General features: G+C 39.8%; 1 protein-coding gene across 4 annotated transcripts in view; it reads right to left on the reverse strand.

The window, feature by feature from the left end:
- Nucleotides 1-9,340: 9,340 nt before the first annotated feature.
- The window catches only part of LOC105496151 (5-hydroxytryptamine receptor 1E), a 91,764-nt gene continuing 83,586 nt past the window's right edge, over nt 9,341-17,518 (reverse strand). For 3 of the 4 annotated variants that reach the window (XM_011766276.2, XM_011766293.2, XM_011766285.2), the window contains one exon: nt 12,161-17,080. In XM_011766276.2, the coding sequence (XP_011764578.1) occupies nt 15,798-16,895 (1,098 nt within the window). In that variant the 5' untranslated portion in view covers nt 16,896-17,080 and the 3' untranslated portion in view covers nt 12,161-15,797. Of the gene's footprint in view, nt 12,133-12,160; nt 17,081-17,518 lie in introns of those variants that run through there. The other variant, XR_011623567.1, reaches the window with a different exon arrangement.

Raw genomic sequence — 17,518 nt, forward strand, 5'->3', positions numbered from 1 at the left:
GAGTCTATATATCCTCAACTATAAAATAAGCACAATGATAGCATTCATTCATTAATTTCTTCATACAATTATTGAACATCTATTATGCATGAAATTTACAGGATTATAGTGAGGATTATGCATGAGAAGTGCTTGTCAAAATGTCTGGGACATGGTTAGAACTCAATAAAGGTTTTAACACCGTTATTATAGTAAGTAGTGGTAATATTTTGTCAACATGGTGTAGTTGAGGTAGATGAACCTGTGATTCTGCCCAAGACATACCCAGTAGACCAGAAAAAATGGATATATTTAATGGTCAACATTAACCGTGGGGACATTTTCCAGGCTGATAAGATTCCGTGTTTGGGGAAGGAGAAACTTGGAATAGAGCCAAGCAACAATCAGAACGTCAACTTTCAGCCAGGCATGGTGGTTCATGCCTGTAATTCTAGCACCTTGGGAGCCCAAGATGGGAGGATCATTTGATGCCAGGAATTTGGACCAGTCTGAGCAATATAGTGAGACCCTGTCTCTAGAAAAAAAAAAAAAATTAGCCAGGCGAGGTGGTGTGTGTCTATAGTCCCAGCTACTCAAGGGGCTGAGGTGGGAAGATCACCTGAGTCTAGGTGTTTCAGACTACAGTAAGCTATGGTCATGTCACTGCACTCCAGCATGGGTGACAGAGTGAGACCCTATCTCTAAAACCAACCAGCCAACCAACCAACCCACCAACCAACCAACCTACCTACCTCAGCTTTCATCCCAGATAGGAGGCACTCAATCTATGGGCAGGGCAGTGGGGAAGGACTCCACACTTACCACATGGACACGAGGTCCTACACCATGAGGCCTGTTATTAGGTGTCCATTGGTATTATGAGCTACATTGTGGGCCCCCTATCTCCAAATTCATATGTTAAAGCCACAAGGCCTTACAACTCAGAAAATGACTGAATTTGGAGAAAGGGCCTTTACAGAGGGGATCAGGTTAAATGAGGCTGGTAGAGAGGGCCCTAATCTGATCTGACTAGTGTTCCTACAGGAAGAGGAAATTTGGACACAGACACCAGAGTTGTGTGTGCACAGAGGAAAGACCATACGAAGATGCAGTGAGACAGAAGCCATCTGTAAGCCAAGGAGAGAGGCCTTAGGAGAAACCAAACCTGCTGACATCCTGATCTTGAACTTCTGGCCTCCAGAATTGTAAGAAAATACATTTCCATAGTTTAAGCCACCAGCCTGTGGTATTTTGTTATGGTGACCCTAGAAACGAATACAGCCATAGGGCTGGGATGTGAGGGACAGGTAGAAAAAGGGTGGGGGGTGCAGAAATCAAAAGAGAACTCTGGGATGAGGAGCTGGGATCCTCAGGGACAGGAAGAGGTGTGATACAGGGAGCATAAAGTCTCAGGTCTGACTGCAGCAAAGATGGCTCAGGAATCAACACAGGCGCCCTTTAGGATGTTCAACATGAGTAGATGGTGGGTCTCAAAAATGGTTGTTTGGGAATTAGGGCCTTGTGGGTCTTCATATGAGGAATGTTTTGATAGACTTGTCTATGAGAGGCTGGGAAACACAGGGGCTCCACAGATGATGTGTTGGTGGTGGTGGGATTCGGTCATGGAGGGCTATCAGGGATTTAATTGGTTATAGCATTAGGCTAACCATAATTTGGTTTATTCTAGGGGTCGTGATTTTTCTTTGGGTCAAAAGTATGATATTTATGCCATGCAGGGTGTTCAGTGTGTGTGCATGAGTATGACTGTATATAAAATTGTATGGGAATTAGGAATGTATTTTAGTTAAGTTCACTTAGATCTTAAGGTTATCTGACTGGTTAGGGCATTTACTCATATTTTTTATATTGCTACACTTCTCAATAGACCATTCTTATAGAGTCTGATGCAATAGGAAAGTTTAAAAATAAGAACAAAATTAACTTCATCATTATGTTGTTTCATAAATTAAATATTAAGCGAAAATGGTTTACCCAGTAATTTGAAAATTTACCTAGTAGTGATTTGTTTTGGGTTTATATTATTGGCTCAATGTTTTTGATACATTTTTGTATTTTGTATATCCCTTTATTTACTTATTTTATTCCCCAAGTCAGCCTTCCTAGTGTTCAGGCATATGATAAGCAGATTAGAGGGTCATGCAGAAAGAATTCATGTTGTACATTGGATGATAATGTTATGGCCAGTAGGGGGCATCAAAGAACTGTCATAAGTACAGGCTTTGATTAAAAAATACTTGCATTTTAATTGCCAAAGCATCTGTTCTAAAATAATTCCAAGATGTAAATGTATATTTAAATCATGTTTACATTACTGAGTGATAATTTGGTCCCAATCAGTATAGATACACCTTAATTATACATTTTAAATAAGAGTGAATCTTATTTATATCAAAATGGTAATTGTTGAATTTTGATACTCAGGAAAAATATAAAGGGTGAAATTTCAAAATAAATAGTATGATTTTGGCTTCTGAAATACTGTATGTATGTATAGCCCCTTGGTGCCTCTGTTTCCTCCTCTCATAAATGTGGGAATTGAATATACGCTCTCCAAGGTCTAGTTTCAGTATAATATGACAATAATTTTTTATTCTTTTTTCTGGGAACAGCACTGAAAATAGGAGGATTTAGATGCATATTGTATCAAACACTGGAGGGCTCTGAGATCAAATCAGAACTTGGATTAAAAGTGCTGGGCAGTTTCTGGATAGACATCAAGTGTCTGACTTCTTAGCATTATTTATCAAATTAGAATCCTTTTAATATCATTGCGTTATCTTAGGCAATTTTAAAGATTTTCTGACTTTACTTCCCATCCCCTTCAATCTCTTTTTCTGTCTTTCTATTTTACTCTCTGGCTTTGTAGTTAACTAAAGCACTTTTTGAGTACTATAAAATTTAACTCTCACAATAACCTGGGGAGTATTTTTACCTGTATTTTGTAGAGGAAGAAACTGGATTCTGAGAGATAACACTGCTTTCCTGATACCATTCAGCTAATAATTTTGGAATTGAAATTTAAACATAGGTTGTCTTACAGCATATTCAGTATTCTTTTCAGTCTACCAGAGTAAGTCTCAAGTTAATTTCAAATATATTACTTGAGAGAAGTAACCTATTACACTATGATTATTATTGCATATATTTTCAAGAATCATACGAGTTAGTGGTGAAATTAACTGTTCTGATTTCTCATTAGCAAAAATGCTATGGCTTCCTCTGTATCTCCAACTCTGATTTTATCTTCTGTCTCTGTGTTGGACTCATTAGCTTTGGTGCCTTCAAATAGTAGAGCATATAGCCACTTGCACCTCTGGGCTCCCATTTTAATAATTCTTAGGCAGCATCCATAATCCCAGGAAAGGACCCGGATTGACCAGACCTTGGTCACGTGCCCACTCCTTGCTGGGACTGGCATTCTGTGATGGAACGCCTCCTTGGAGCCATATGAAATGGGGATGGGGGAAAATTTCCTCAGCTGTTGCAGGAGCTGTTTCCAAAGGAACAGAGAAAGAAAATGGTTTCTGAGCCTGGGCTATTGGTCCAGGGTGGGTGCTACAGAGGTCTGTGGGCAGCTCGGAGCAACAGGAGGACTCTAGTATCTGATGGTTGTCAGAAGAGTAAAGAGCACAGAAAACAAATTTCACTTATTTAATTCTTTTACTGGCGTCGAGTACTGGCTGAATGCAGGCAAGAGCAAGTGTAGGAAAGGCCCAAAGAGTATAACAATGTTAAGGGTTGAACTTCAGAAATACCCCGTAAGGTAGTTTTTGATTATCAATATAATAAAAGTCAAGGAATGCAAAACTATGATTCCTGGTTTTTCTGGATAGTCTAGGGCCCATCCTCAAAATGAGGTGGTGTGATGTGCCTCCTCACCTGGGGTGACTCTCTGTATTGAGGCTTTTATCAGGACACACAGCCTGAGAATTCTAGCTTCCTAAAGGGCAACAAGGTGTAAAGCTCATGGAATATAGTCAGGTGGAACTCTGGCAGTTAGGCGAGCCATTTTTCAGATGCTGACTTAGGTGCACATTTAAATATCTTGTGTTAATGGTATACACACATATCCTGAAATTTAAGCACACATTTTAGATTCTTTATATTGTATTAAATGCAAAGTAAAGAACATTCTGTTGGGAAAGGGTGTTTTATTGATGTTTCCTTATTGCTTGTTTTATGTTTTTGTGTCTTGCTAGATTTGCAGTATCCTATAATTCAGGTGTGACAGAGGCTAACTGAATAAACAGGAGCAGATTCCTCTCTTTCCCATTTTCTTTCTGCTTCTCTTGGCCTTTTACTTGCTTTAAAAGACAAGGTAGATGGTCTCAGGATCCCAGTCAGCTAAATTCTCCTAGCTCAGGTACTCTCTTTAATCTTGCCTGAAAAGGATGTTTAAGATCCAGAAGTTTTATTAGGACAACAAAAGAATTAGTTGAAAACATATGAACCCAAATAATGAAATACATTTATAAAATATTTAATTTGAAGCATAAATGCACATAGCAAATTATTTAAACAGTATCATTATAACTTAATTTTGGGTCAGGTATTAAATGCTAATCCCTCGGCACTGGGCTATGGGCAAAATGAGTGATGCAGTGAGAACTCTGTCCTGGCCCTTGTTTTCTACCTTCATGGCTCTGGTTCTACATGTCTGCTTGTGGTCCCAAGTGTGGACACTCATCTCCATTGTCTTTCTGAACCAACTTGCTCAAGGGTCAGTTGGATTTTCTGCTATAGTTGCATTAGAGTCCTGCAAGTATGCCTGTATTTACCTGCTCTTTCTTTCTCTGTTCTTAATTGCTATTGCTGAAATCATGATACACATGAAATGCAGATTTCATCCTCCTGCCAATTTCTCTTCAAATGATTTTGAGTGAGAATGACTTACACTGGGTTATGGGAATCTATGCCATTCAAAGTGTGGTCCCTAGACTAGAAACATCAACATTACCTGGGGATTTTTAGAAATGCACTCTCTCAGGTACTACTCTAGACCATAAAGGGAATACTTCCCTTTATTGCACTTTAACACACTGTATTGAAAATGCTACTTAATTTGTCTCTCACTTTCATTACAATGAAATCTCAGTCAGGGAAGGAATCTGTACTGTCTAGTTCACCACTGGATATCTAGGACCTAGCGTAATTCCTGGCACATAGTAGGTGCTCAGTAAATGCTTGTTGAATGATAAATGAATGGATATCTGCTGGTGTGAGGGATGTTTGCTTAACCATGTTGTGAAGTAACCAATGTGTTTAGAAGGGCTCAGTGAAACAGTAGGGCTAGCAGTGGAGACAAATGAGGTATGTAATTCACACCTCTGATTATATTGTTATTTCACAGAAAGATTTTCTGCCCAGTTGACTATGATTAAGCAAGGATGGACAATCTGCAAAGTAGAAAAATAATTCATCCATTTGGCAATAGTGACTTGGTCTATTCTACTATATTCTCAAATTGTGAGATTTATGTTCTGCTTCTGCAATTACTACATGGTCCTTTTTGCAATCTGAAACTTTGCTCTCTTTCAATTTAAAGAGTTTATCTTCTAGTTAAATCTACTTGTCTTTCATCCTTCAATTTTATTTGTGAATCTCTCTAGCATCTCCCCACCTTCCCCCTCCCCTCACTTTCTTCTTCTTCTTTAATATAGACTCTCCCTTATTTCTCATTGGCTTTTTCCAACACGTGTTTACCTGGTCGTCATTCTTCCATCTTCTGTCTTTCATTCAAGAATGCTTTCAAAACTGAAGGCCTGATCTTGTTCTCCTTTGGTTAAAAAACCTTGGGTGATTTTCTGCTGTCGGTAAGGTAAGATCTATTGTTCTTAGCAAGGCATTTGAGGCCCTTTGTGGACACCCTTCCCTGCCAGCCTCTTCTCATGCCATTCCTCTTTCTACCGCATACTCCGGCCGCCACAGGCTACTTCTCATTCCCTGAACACCATTTATAACTCAGCATCTACATGCCTTTGTTCATGCTGTTTATCTGAATAAATGGTCAGCCTAGCAAACTCATATCATGTTCCACTTTAAAATGTGATTATTACAGGCTCCTTTTTCCTATGTCTCACATACATTTTTATTTAGGCTTCTGTGCTCACATAATGCATTGTACATATCTCTATTATAAAATATGTCACACTCTATTGCAATCACTTATTTACTTGGCTTTCTCTTCCAATAGACCATATGTTCCTTAAGGGCTGGGGCTCTGCCTATTGACAACACAATGTGTTGCAAAGCTTTACACACAGAGTTAACAAATGTTTGTTGATTGAACTTTATCTTCAATTTATTCTCTAGTAGATTGAATCCTCTCCTCCCCCCACTGGATTTTAGTAATTTCTCTTGGTTATTTCTATTCAGAAAAGACTTCCCTAACTAGAAATATGTCTGTTTTATTTGCTGGAGTATATTCAGATCTGTAACATATAGATCTATAGCATATAACATCTATTTATAAGATAAGAGGAGGTGATTCTGTCCCCCTAGGATGGCTGTGACTGGGCTAAGCCTGGCTGAGCACATGGTGGTGGTTAATATCATGACTGTGCTCTCCAAATCCCTTGAAAAACCCAGAGAGGATGCTAATGGGGCTGGTGAAGCCTGGTCCGCAATCCTTGTTCAGATCCTGTTAGTACTTTCATCCCTCTGCCCAATACCCCCCACCATCCTTCCTTCACTACTCCTTCTCACTCTCAAGGCCAAAACTAAAGAAAAGTCAGTTGTTCCTTACATCACTTCATCCTAGGAACCAAAGCAAAAACAACAACAACAAAAAAAGGAAAACAGCAACAACAAATAATAATAAATAAAATTGAAATACAGGTAGTAAAAAGTAAATGGAGGAATTTAATTTCACTGAGGGAACTGAAGTGTATCAGGGAGTAACAAAAACTCTGTACATTTCCACAATGGAAAGGTCAATAGAAATGAAAATCATGACTTGAATCTGGCCCAATTGCACTTATTGTTCTGGTTTATTGTAATGGTAACTGGTGCAATAAGAGTAAAAGGAATCTCTGGACTATTCTTACAGCTAAACCTCAAGGATCTGGGAATAGTTTGGTACCTGGAAGGCTGTTTGGTGTTGGAAGAGGCACTCTAGGGAATAAGTGAAATTGTTAGTTTCTCAGCAGCAGGAATTAACTGAGTTCATTCTTGTCCTGTGCGTTGAATGTGAGTGAGCTGGGGTTTTAATCAGCCTCTGTTTGCTTTGCTTATCTTTCTCTTTCTGATCCGTTGACAGTGGTATGTCCTTTGTATATTTTTAGTTCAAATTCTTGAGAGAGTAAGAATGTCACCATCTCAGTGAGTCACCTTGTGTTTGGGGGAAGCTTTTGTATCAGACCGTGTCATAGCACATGGCCATCCTTGGACCAGGTGCTCAACTCCCCTGACCAATCATCTGCAGGCAGAGAATAAGGGTGGGGCGGGAGGTGTCACATAGCACTACATGGTGATTTGTGCTTAAGGAACCAGCTAAGGTTGCTTTTCTAATGGAAGCTGTATGTGATCACCCATTTAGAAGAAGTTTGTGGGCAGGGCAGGCATTCTAAGGCAAGATCTTTTCAATATAGAACACATTTTGGAGACTCTGATTGTGACTTATCTTCAGCATGATGAATGAGGCTGATGTCTCATATCCTCCTATTACAGTTTTCACAGTGTCCAACAATCATACATGGAATAACATGTACACAGTACATCTGATGTTATGCTTCGATATTACATTTCTAATTGTACTCTCCTAACCATTTAGCCGATGACACTTGGCCCATATCAAACAGATCTTTGCTTTCCTTACTGAGGTTGAGAATATTGTTTTTGGTTCTCTCTCTCTCTCTCTCTCTCTCTGTGTGAATGGGAAGTTAGGTCTTAGTTTTTATTAGTTAAAAATGATAAATAAGAAGGAATCAAGTAAAGCTATCAGGTAAAAAGCTGCATGCTGCCTCAACATTTTTATAGTATTTGTCAAGATAATTTACATTTTAATTGTTCTTATTGTTTGCTATAAAACACCTCTTCCACCCTCCAAAGTACAGGAAGAAAGGCTGGCTAAATGTTCAGCTTGCAGCCTCAGCTTTTTCATATGACTACTTCATACCTCTTGAATGCATATTTTATTAGCATCTTTCTTACTAATTTACCTAAATACTTTTGCTATATTGCCAAATTGTTCTCCTTTGTTATCTAACTTCCAAGCTCAGGCTTGATTTCTTAACTGAGCAACTGATTTATTCATTTGCCAATCTCTCATTGAGTGTTTACGAACTGGAAACACTTGAGGTTACTGGTCTGCTTATTTTTAGACTGCATACAAGTCTAAGTTTTTCTTAGTTATCTGTTTCCAACATCTTTCTTTTGGATATCTTCATATATTAGCTTTCTTGAGTCATTACTTGATGTATGATTGTTGGATACTAGACAAATTGGAAAAATACGATAGCCCATATGACCTTCTTTCTTGTATCCAAAAATACAGGAATATGTATTCCTGCTTATAGATATTCTTTATATATTTTCTTTGAACAACCATCCCTTCTCTATTCTCCAGAGTTTCCAGTATCACCTTCATTTTCCCCAAGATTCATATGTGCAAAGTGTTCTCCTATGCCTCCTTTCTCTCCCACCCCCTTATCATTCTCTCTAAAATACCATTTTATACAGAAAATAAATACAATGGACTTTCTAAAAATCTATTCTTAAGATCTGGGTCTCGTGGTTTTCCACTTGGATCATCTGCTGCCCCACCCCCACTTTTTTTTTTCTCCTTACAGAGATCCCAGTGCCTAGTACGATGTTAAAGTCATAACATAGGCTAAATGAACATTTTTAACAACAAACTACAATTGACATTATTAATATATTCTAACCTCTGCTCTTTCCATTGCTATGTTCTCTCTTGCTTCATATTATTGCTTTTATTCCTGTTTTTCTTTTTCAATTAAAAAATTTCACAATCTACTTAAACTTATAGCAGGTTCTCAATGTGTTTTGATTACCTAAAACTCTGCTGATGCCATCTCTCAGCCCCTCCCTTTGTTGTTTCTTTTGTATCATTATCATTGTCCTGGATACTCCCTTTCCTTTAAACAATTTTAGGTATTTAACAATACCACTTCCATATGAGAAGGTGCCCTCCTTACCCATTACATAGTTCTCCTTCTAAATTTCCTTCCTTCCTTCCTTCCTTCCTTCCTTCCTTCCTTCCTTCCTTCCTTCCTTCTTTCCTTCCTTCTTTCCTTCCTTTTTTTTTTTTTTTTTTTTGGCAGAGTCTCACTCCTTCACCTAGACTGGAGTGCAGTGGTGCGATCTTGGCTCACTGCAACCTCTGCCTCTTGGATTCAAGTGATTCTCCTGCCTCAGTCTCCTGTGTAGCTGGGATTACAGGTATTCACTACCACAACTGGCTAATTTTTGTATTTTTAGTAGAGATGAGGTTCCCTGTGTTGGCCAGGCTGGTCTTGAACTCCTGACCTGAGGTGATCTGCCCACCTTGGCCTCCCAAAGTGCTGGGATTATAGGTGTGAGCCACTGAACCTGGCCTCCTTCTCTACTTCTTGAAATCTATAATCAATGTATCCATTCCAATTAAGTTCACCCAATATATATATTATATAAATTACATGCCACCATGCTCTGTGCTAGGTGCTTCCAGGCAGGCAATAGATGATTTTACTGAAGGAATTTCCCCTCAGAGTGATCCCTATTTATTCTGAAGTAAATAATTTCAAACCATTTTTGTGGTAAGGCTGAAACCCACTGTATATTCTCTAGGGTATGGTCCTGGATGATCCCTCTAGGGGCACATTGGATATTCTTGAAACCCTAAAATTATCCAAGGACAGTCCCTATGTCCTTGGATAACATCCCCTATGTTCTTGGGTAATTTGAGGGTTTGGTGTCCTTGGATAATTTTAGGGTCCCAAGAATATCCTATGTCTCCCTCCTACCATTTGAAATGTCTCCTTCTCTTATGGACCAGTGCCTGAGATTCCACCTCATAACATCATTACTTGAGGAGACGTGAATTGGATAATATTCTTGCTTTCTCTCCAATTTAAGACAAGCTCTCCAATGTATAAACTAGTTAAAGTCTAAGGTTGTCCATCAATCATTTTTAATTCTAAATCTGAGGTGGCTTAGGTGAGACTATACTTATAGTCTTTGTAAGGTTTTCCATCAGATAAGGATGTGAGTCAATCCTCTGAAGCATTAATACCATGCACATGCTGCTCTTTGCTGATAGGCATTTTATTGGGCCCCTTTCTTAGTTACTTCTGCCAATATCATGGGAACCTCTTTAATCATTGTGGTGTTTTCATTTGCTGGCTTGACCCTCACTTTAATGTTGAGTAAATTCAAATTGGCTTTGAAACTTTGAAACCTTTCATGGCTCTTAATGAAATTTTGTAAGCCACATGTTCACCATGCTTCACCTTTAAGTTCTCAAACAACCCCTAGTCAACTTCTAAATTAACATTAGACTTCTGAGCATCCCACGTTGATGCTGATACTTGTGAATTTCTCAGCAGGTGGTGATATTGGTATTTTGGGTGGGACAATCCTTTATTGAGTGGGATTGGTTGATCTACTGCAGGATTTAGACTTACTGAATCCTACCACAAAAATGCCATTACTATTCTCTATGGAGACAACTGAAATGCCTACACATATTCCCAAACTCCTTTTAAAACTACTGTGTGGTGCTGAGACACTTTTATATCTCTATAATTCCATTCACATTAACAGACATTGAGTGCTGACTGTGTGTAAAACACTGTAGGGGTCCCTAGAGATACAGAGAGGAAACAGACACAGTCCCTTTTCCTTCTTTTCTCCTTAATTATAGTCCATACTTTAGGTGCAGTGGTCTTCACCTGTTATGTGTGGCAGTCCTTGAAGATTGAGCAAGATTTGATCCCATTCTCATATGCAATGGTTGTCATTTTCTTAGCACTTTTACTTAAAAATTGTCTTTACTTGTATTCTTGTCATAGTCATATGCTTCTTTTCACTAATTTTTCCAATGCTATCACTGCTTTTGCAAATGCTGTGCATAATAGAGTTAAAAGTTGTGTGTAGAAGACCTTACAAACTAAGCTAAGGCAGCACACACATTAGTAGACCAAGACCAGTGTGATGGTTGAAACTAAAATGCGTTGTGCTGGAAGCCAGTGCAGTTGCTGGAATTTATTTAGGAACTTACCTCAAAAGTAATTATCAGAGTTTGAAAACTGAAGTCCAAAAGTATAGGAGGCCTGTAGTGTTACCCAAAGCAGACCATGGTAGCAATGCTAATGGGGGTTCTTACTGCCACCTGTTGTATCTAAAGGACCTGTCAGGTCTACCGGGGGGTGACTTATATTCAAGAATTCTTTCTTCAAGAATAGAAAACTAAGAAGTCCTAATTTCTAATGAAGGCAATCAAAATGTCATCCCTAGGACTTACTTTTAGCATACTAAAGTTTGCATGAGAAACTCTGACCTTATTAAAAGGTACTATTACTTCATTCAAGCTTTAATTTAAAGGGGACAATAGTAGTCAATGGCAGCTGGCACTATTGGCTCAATAAGCAAAGCAAATAATAGATTATTTTTCAACAGGTTTGGTTTATACCAGGAAATATATGCAACTTCTTTGCTAAGGGCAGAGGCAGCTGTGAGATAAATCTATTTAATTAGGACTTACCTCATAATTAGGAAATGAGTTAATGAAAATAAGCAAGTAAAAATTATTATGCATCTGCTTTTTGCTTTTTATTTACTTAGACTCTTAAAACTTTAAAACTTTTATAATTGCCAAGAATTTTCAAAGATAATATCTGGAGGATGATGGGAAAGCAGTGTGAGTTGCTCATATACTTTCTAGATATTGTAGTCATAATAAATACTAGTTTTGAGCATAGGCACAATCTTGGTAAAATCACCTGTAATTTAGATGCCAACATCCTTGTACATAGATCACCACTAGCTGGGCAGCCATGTGACTTTCCCAGTAATATTTGAGTTGCTCATACGGAAACCAATAGCCCCTTGTGGCAGATATTGTTCTTTGTCCCCTTGTATCGAATCTCTCCTTTTTCCTTTCTCTCTTTTGAGAACAGCGTATCTGGAATCCTAAAGAATAAAGGATATTCACTTATATTTAGTGAGAAATTTATTTTCTTTCTATATATAAGTTTTTCCCAGAATTTTTCGAAACAAACCTGGAATGTCAGGGTAAGCTTTGGAAAAAAAAAAGGGTCAGTATAGAACCATGGAATTTTGGAACTTTTGTTTTCTCACTGAGAAAAGATGTCACATTTACATTTTCTCCTCCAGGGACTTAATTCCATTCACATTAACAGACACTGAGTGCCGACTGTGTGTAAAATACTGTAGGAGTCCCTAGAGATACAGAGAGGAAACAGACACAGTCCCTGCCCTCAAGGAGCTCACAATATACTAGAGAAGACAGCACAAATACACAAACAAATGCACTAGAAGATAGGATGCATATAATATTAGAGATACAAGTGAAGTTATATGGGAGCATAGAGCTGGGAGAGAGGACTTCCATAGGGACAGGGAAGGAAGAAGTATCTCAGGAAGACTTTTTAGAAGAGATTGCATTTGAGCTACATATGAAGCATTGGTGGAAGAAAGATGTGAAGCCATGGAGGTCAGGTTTCTAAAGCAATGGGATCGAATGTTAGGGGAGTTTAGAAAGCACAGGTAATACTCACATTTTTCTGGAGCATGAAGTAGGTGAGAAGAAGTGGTGAGATATAACTCTGCAAAGATAGTTTGGGGTCACAAAGTAAGAGGCCTTGAATGCTATACTATGGACTATTAATTTATTTTATATTGCTAGGGAAAGAGTAAAGGATTTTGAACAATGCAGTTAAAAATCTACTGTATGCTCTAAAATAGTGACTCAAACTTTAGCTTGTATCAGAATCTCCTGGAAGGCTTATTAAAATAGAGATTAATGGGCTCCACTCTTAATTTTTGATTCAGTAGGTTTTGAATGGGGCCCTTGATTTTGCATTTCTAACAAGTTCTCAGGTGCCGCTAATGCGGCCAGTCTGGAGATGCCTCAGTGAGAAACTCACACTGGGAGATGTGTGGGGGCCGAGTTGCAGGTGGGAGAATCCAGAGGCAGGTGGATCAAATAACATTTGATCTAGGGGAGAGGACCAACTTATTGGAGAGTAAGGTGGCATAAACACATGTTTCTGTAGAGGTAAATGGACAAGACTTCAGGACTATCTGGATGTTGGAGACCTGAGGCAAAGAGAGAGAATAACATTCATCTAATAGGAACGATAAAAAGCATGGTAATTCTGTTATCTGAGACTGAGAAGGTAGAAAGAGTAGAAGGCTTGAGTGTGGGGAACTTATCCTGAGTTAAGTATAGGAAGGCTGTGTTTGAGGTACCAAAGAAATATTCATAGGGAGAGGCTCACCAGATGTAACTTATGGGTCTGCAGTTTAAGAGAAAGATCAGGACTAAAGTCACAAATTTGGGAGCTACAGGCATGAAACTAACAGTTGAAATGGCCAAAGTTGGGATGGAATATAGAGCTATAGGAGGTGATTGCTGAGGACAAAGCCCCAGGAGGAAGGAAAGGAGACAAAGAATAAAGAGACAAGGAGGTAGTTGGATAACCAGGAGAGCAAAATATCCTGGAAGGTATGGGCTTAAACATGAAAGGGATGGTTAGCTGTTGTAACTGATGAGAGAATGACAGGTAGAGACGCAGAGAAGGGCTACTGGCAAGTCTCCAGTGACCTTTGGGAGATAAGTTTGGGAGAACTAGGGTATACTCAGATGGAAAAGGATAGAAAAGTCAGTGGAAGGTGAGAAGTGGATGCAGAATGAATGGATTAATGATTGGAGAAACCGAGGTGAGAGAGTTAAGGGAGAGATGAAGTAGGATCTTGATGGGGAAGTAGGGCCAGAGGAAGTTGATTTTTGTGTCCAAGAGATTTGAGTAAGGTAATAGATGAGATTAAAGAGGAGTGGGGAGGAAAATTGTTGAGATGGAGAGGGAGAAAGGAAGGTGCAGAGGGAGGTTGGGTGTAAGAAGTAAGATTCTAGTAAGGTTGAGAAGGGATTGATTGAAGGACTAAAAACACAGAGGTGGAAAGGAGGCAAATCAATGTCTTCTCCCTACAAAGAAGAGTGAAGAGATGGGGAGAGGCTGTGGATGAGAGACTAGGAGCAGAGGTTGAGAACGGTCACCTACTTAGGAGTAGGTGCAAGAATGTACAAACTTTCAGTCCTCCTGCCCTCACTCTTGACTTTGTAATGGTGTACTCCTCCATGTGACTATAGCAGTCACTCCTTCTCAGGCCACACCCATGGCCTCAGGTCCCATCTGCAGCCTCCTGGTCCCAGGGTAGAGTCTGGCACGGAAGCCACAGTTATTCTGGGAGATACAATTTCATTCTCATATCCTGATGAGTGGCCTTTAGTGTAAACACAGATTTTCAACTTTTACTTTTTTTCTCCAAGAGCACAACTGGTAATTTTTTTTTTTTTTTTTTTTGAGACAGGGTCTCACTCTGTTGCCCAGGCTGGAGTGCAGTGGCACGATCTCTGCTCAGTGCAACCTCTGCCTCCCAGGTTCAAGTGATTCTCCTGCCTCAGCCTCCCGAGTAGCTGGGATTACAGGCACGTGCTACCATGCCTAGCTAATTTTTGCATTTTTAGCAGATATGAGGTTTCACCATGTTGGCCAGGTTGGTCTCGAACTCCTGACCTCAGGTGATGCACCTGCCTCAGCCTTCTGAAGTGCTGGGATTACAGGAATGAGCCACCATGCCCAGCCGCAACTGTTAATTTAATGAGTAATATTCTCCAAGGAAGTTCTTCGGATAATATATTCTGTCATTTGATCACTGCACCTCATTAAGCTTCTTAAAAAGTTTTCCAAATTTGACATGTACTCCCACCTTAGCCCTGCTACAGTGAAAGTGTATATGGGAGGCTTAGCTGGGATAGATTTTAGAATTGGAGGAGACCCAATGTGTCTATCAGGTAATATCGCAACACACTGACCAAAGTAGATTTAGATGATTTCTTATTTGCTTTATGTTTTATATTCATAGTAAAAGACAGAAAACTGCCAGTGCATTTATTCCAGGTATTTCCATTTTAGAAAACGAGGAAGTGTATTTAATCAAGAACTAAAAAGGACAAGCCAGCTGTACTATTTTTACCTGAAAGGAATAGGCTATGTAGTCACAGTGCTACAGTAAACGACTTTAACTCAGGTCTGCAAGCAGTAGATGACAGCACATCACTTTCTTTGAATTCTTTATGTAGTCATGCAATTCCCACTGGAATATGTATGCAGATAGAGCCATAATCTCAGATTTAATGCCATAGAGGGCATTATCAGGTATTTAATTTATAAGTAATAAGAAATTCTGCAAATAAAGATATTTTTGGCATTCTTTAATTGCAGGGTAACTGAAATGACTAGGAAAAACCAAGCCCATAAAAAGTATTTACTATTTCACCTTATTATTACTTCTACAAAATTTATGTTTTTGTATGATAATGTTTATTTGAAATCATGTATCACAGATAAGACCAGAGGTAGAAAACAGCACGCTGAATAACAATCCTCAAACAAAACAGAACAAAACAAACAAACAAACAAGAAAACAAGACCACACATACTTACAAACTCTCCTGAACCAAGTATGTCCAAGAATTAATAAGTTGCACCCCTTACCCCCATCCACTCATGAGGCTCTGGTAAAAGTCGTGCCTTTTAGCTTTTGACAGTCTAAGCATGCTCTCGGCATCTAATGAGCTTTTTAAAAGCCAGCTTAAAATCTTCATTAAAACTCGTATAGAGCAGAGGGTTGATCAGAGAATTGACATAACCGAGCCACGTCAGAAAATCGGCCACTTCCGAGGACACGGTGTAGATGCTCAGACCCACAATCAACTCTTTGATGAAAAATGGCAGCCAGGACAAAATGAATGCGCCCAGAATCAACCCCAGGATGCGCGCTGCCTTCCGTTCCCTGGTGCTAGAAATCTGCTGGCGTTCTCCTGGGTGATCTAGATCATTGTCGAAGGGTGGGATCCTGATGGAGGCATGGAACTTTTCAAACTCTGTGGTAGGGTCTGAAGTGGAGAAGTCAGACACACAGAAAGTCTGTGTAAGTTTACAATTTGCAAAAGAATTCTGGCTATCTGTGCTTCTGTTGCTTAAGTGCCGACTCGATCCCCTTTTCTGGTAAAGGCTCTTGGCCGCGTGGTAAATCCGGTAATAGAGAATCAGTATTAAAGTCAAGGGGATATAAAACGCACCCAGCGTGGAGTAAATGGTGTAGATCACATGGTCGTGCTGGATGGTGCACTGGCTAGGGGGAGGGCTTAGGCGGCGGTGGCTCCTCCAGAACAGAGGGGGCATGGAGATGAAAATGGAGATGGTCCAGACGGTGAGGATCATCAGCGCCGCCCTCTTGGCCGTCCTCTTCCTGGCGTATTCAATAGCATTGGTGATGGCCCAGTACCTGTCCAGGGCAATGACACAGAGGTGGAGGATGGAGCAGGTGCAGCAGGTCATGTCCACACTCAGCCACACCTCACAGAGGAAGTATCCAAGCTTCCAGCGGTCCATGACAATGTATATGATGCTCAGGGGCATGACGAGCACGGCTACCAGGAGGTCCGTCACGGCCAGAGAACAGATTAGGTAGTTGGCAGGCTGGTGGAGCTTCTTGGTGGTGCAGATAGCCATGATCACCGCCAAGTTCAGCAACGTGGTGAGGGTGGTGATGACCACCAGAGTCATGCAAATGAGCATCTTTTCAGGGATAGTCTTGGGCCTCACAGCCATGCCGGCTTCTGTGGTACAGTTTGTGATGTTCATGTTTTCCCTGTTTCAGTTTACACTGTGGAGAAGCTGTTGGTTATTTTTCTTTGGCTGAAAACTACGTAGCCTCGAAGGTTTCTCACTTGTAAGGAGGCTGTAATTTGTTCAGCTATGTGGTCTCTTGTGTTCCATTTTCTGTTGGTAAAGGGAAGGGCCACAGCATTTCTTCTGAGTGAGGGTTCCTGGAAAATATTATGCTATTGGTTAATGAATGAGAAAGCCACACTTTTCCTGGAAAACATGAAAATAGTTTGATATTTATACATTCTTTATAAATTTTAATTTTCTCTTTCCTGTGGAACTTGAGCTCATCTTTACATTGTTCCTCAAAGGATACTTTTTCACTTCGGGGAAGTTTTCAAACTGTTTTTTTTTTTTTAATTATATTTTAAGTTCTGGGGTACATGTGCAGAACGTGCAGGTTTGTTACATAGGTATACACGTGCCATGGTGGTTTGCTGCATCCATCAACCAATCATCTACATTAGGTATTTCTCCTAATGCCATCCCTCCCCTAGCCCTTCACCCCTCAAAAGGCCCTGGTGTGTGATGTTCCCCTCCCTGTGTCCCTGTGTTCTCTTTGTTCAACTCCCACTTATAAGTGAGAACACACGGTGTTT

This window comes from Macaca nemestrina, chromosome 5, assembly GCF_043159975.1.
Source record: "Macaca nemestrina isolate mMacNem1 chromosome 5, mMacNem.hap1, whole genome shotgun sequence".
Lineage (NCBI taxonomy): Eukaryota > Metazoa > Chordata > Mammalia > Primates > Cercopithecidae > Macaca > Macaca nemestrina.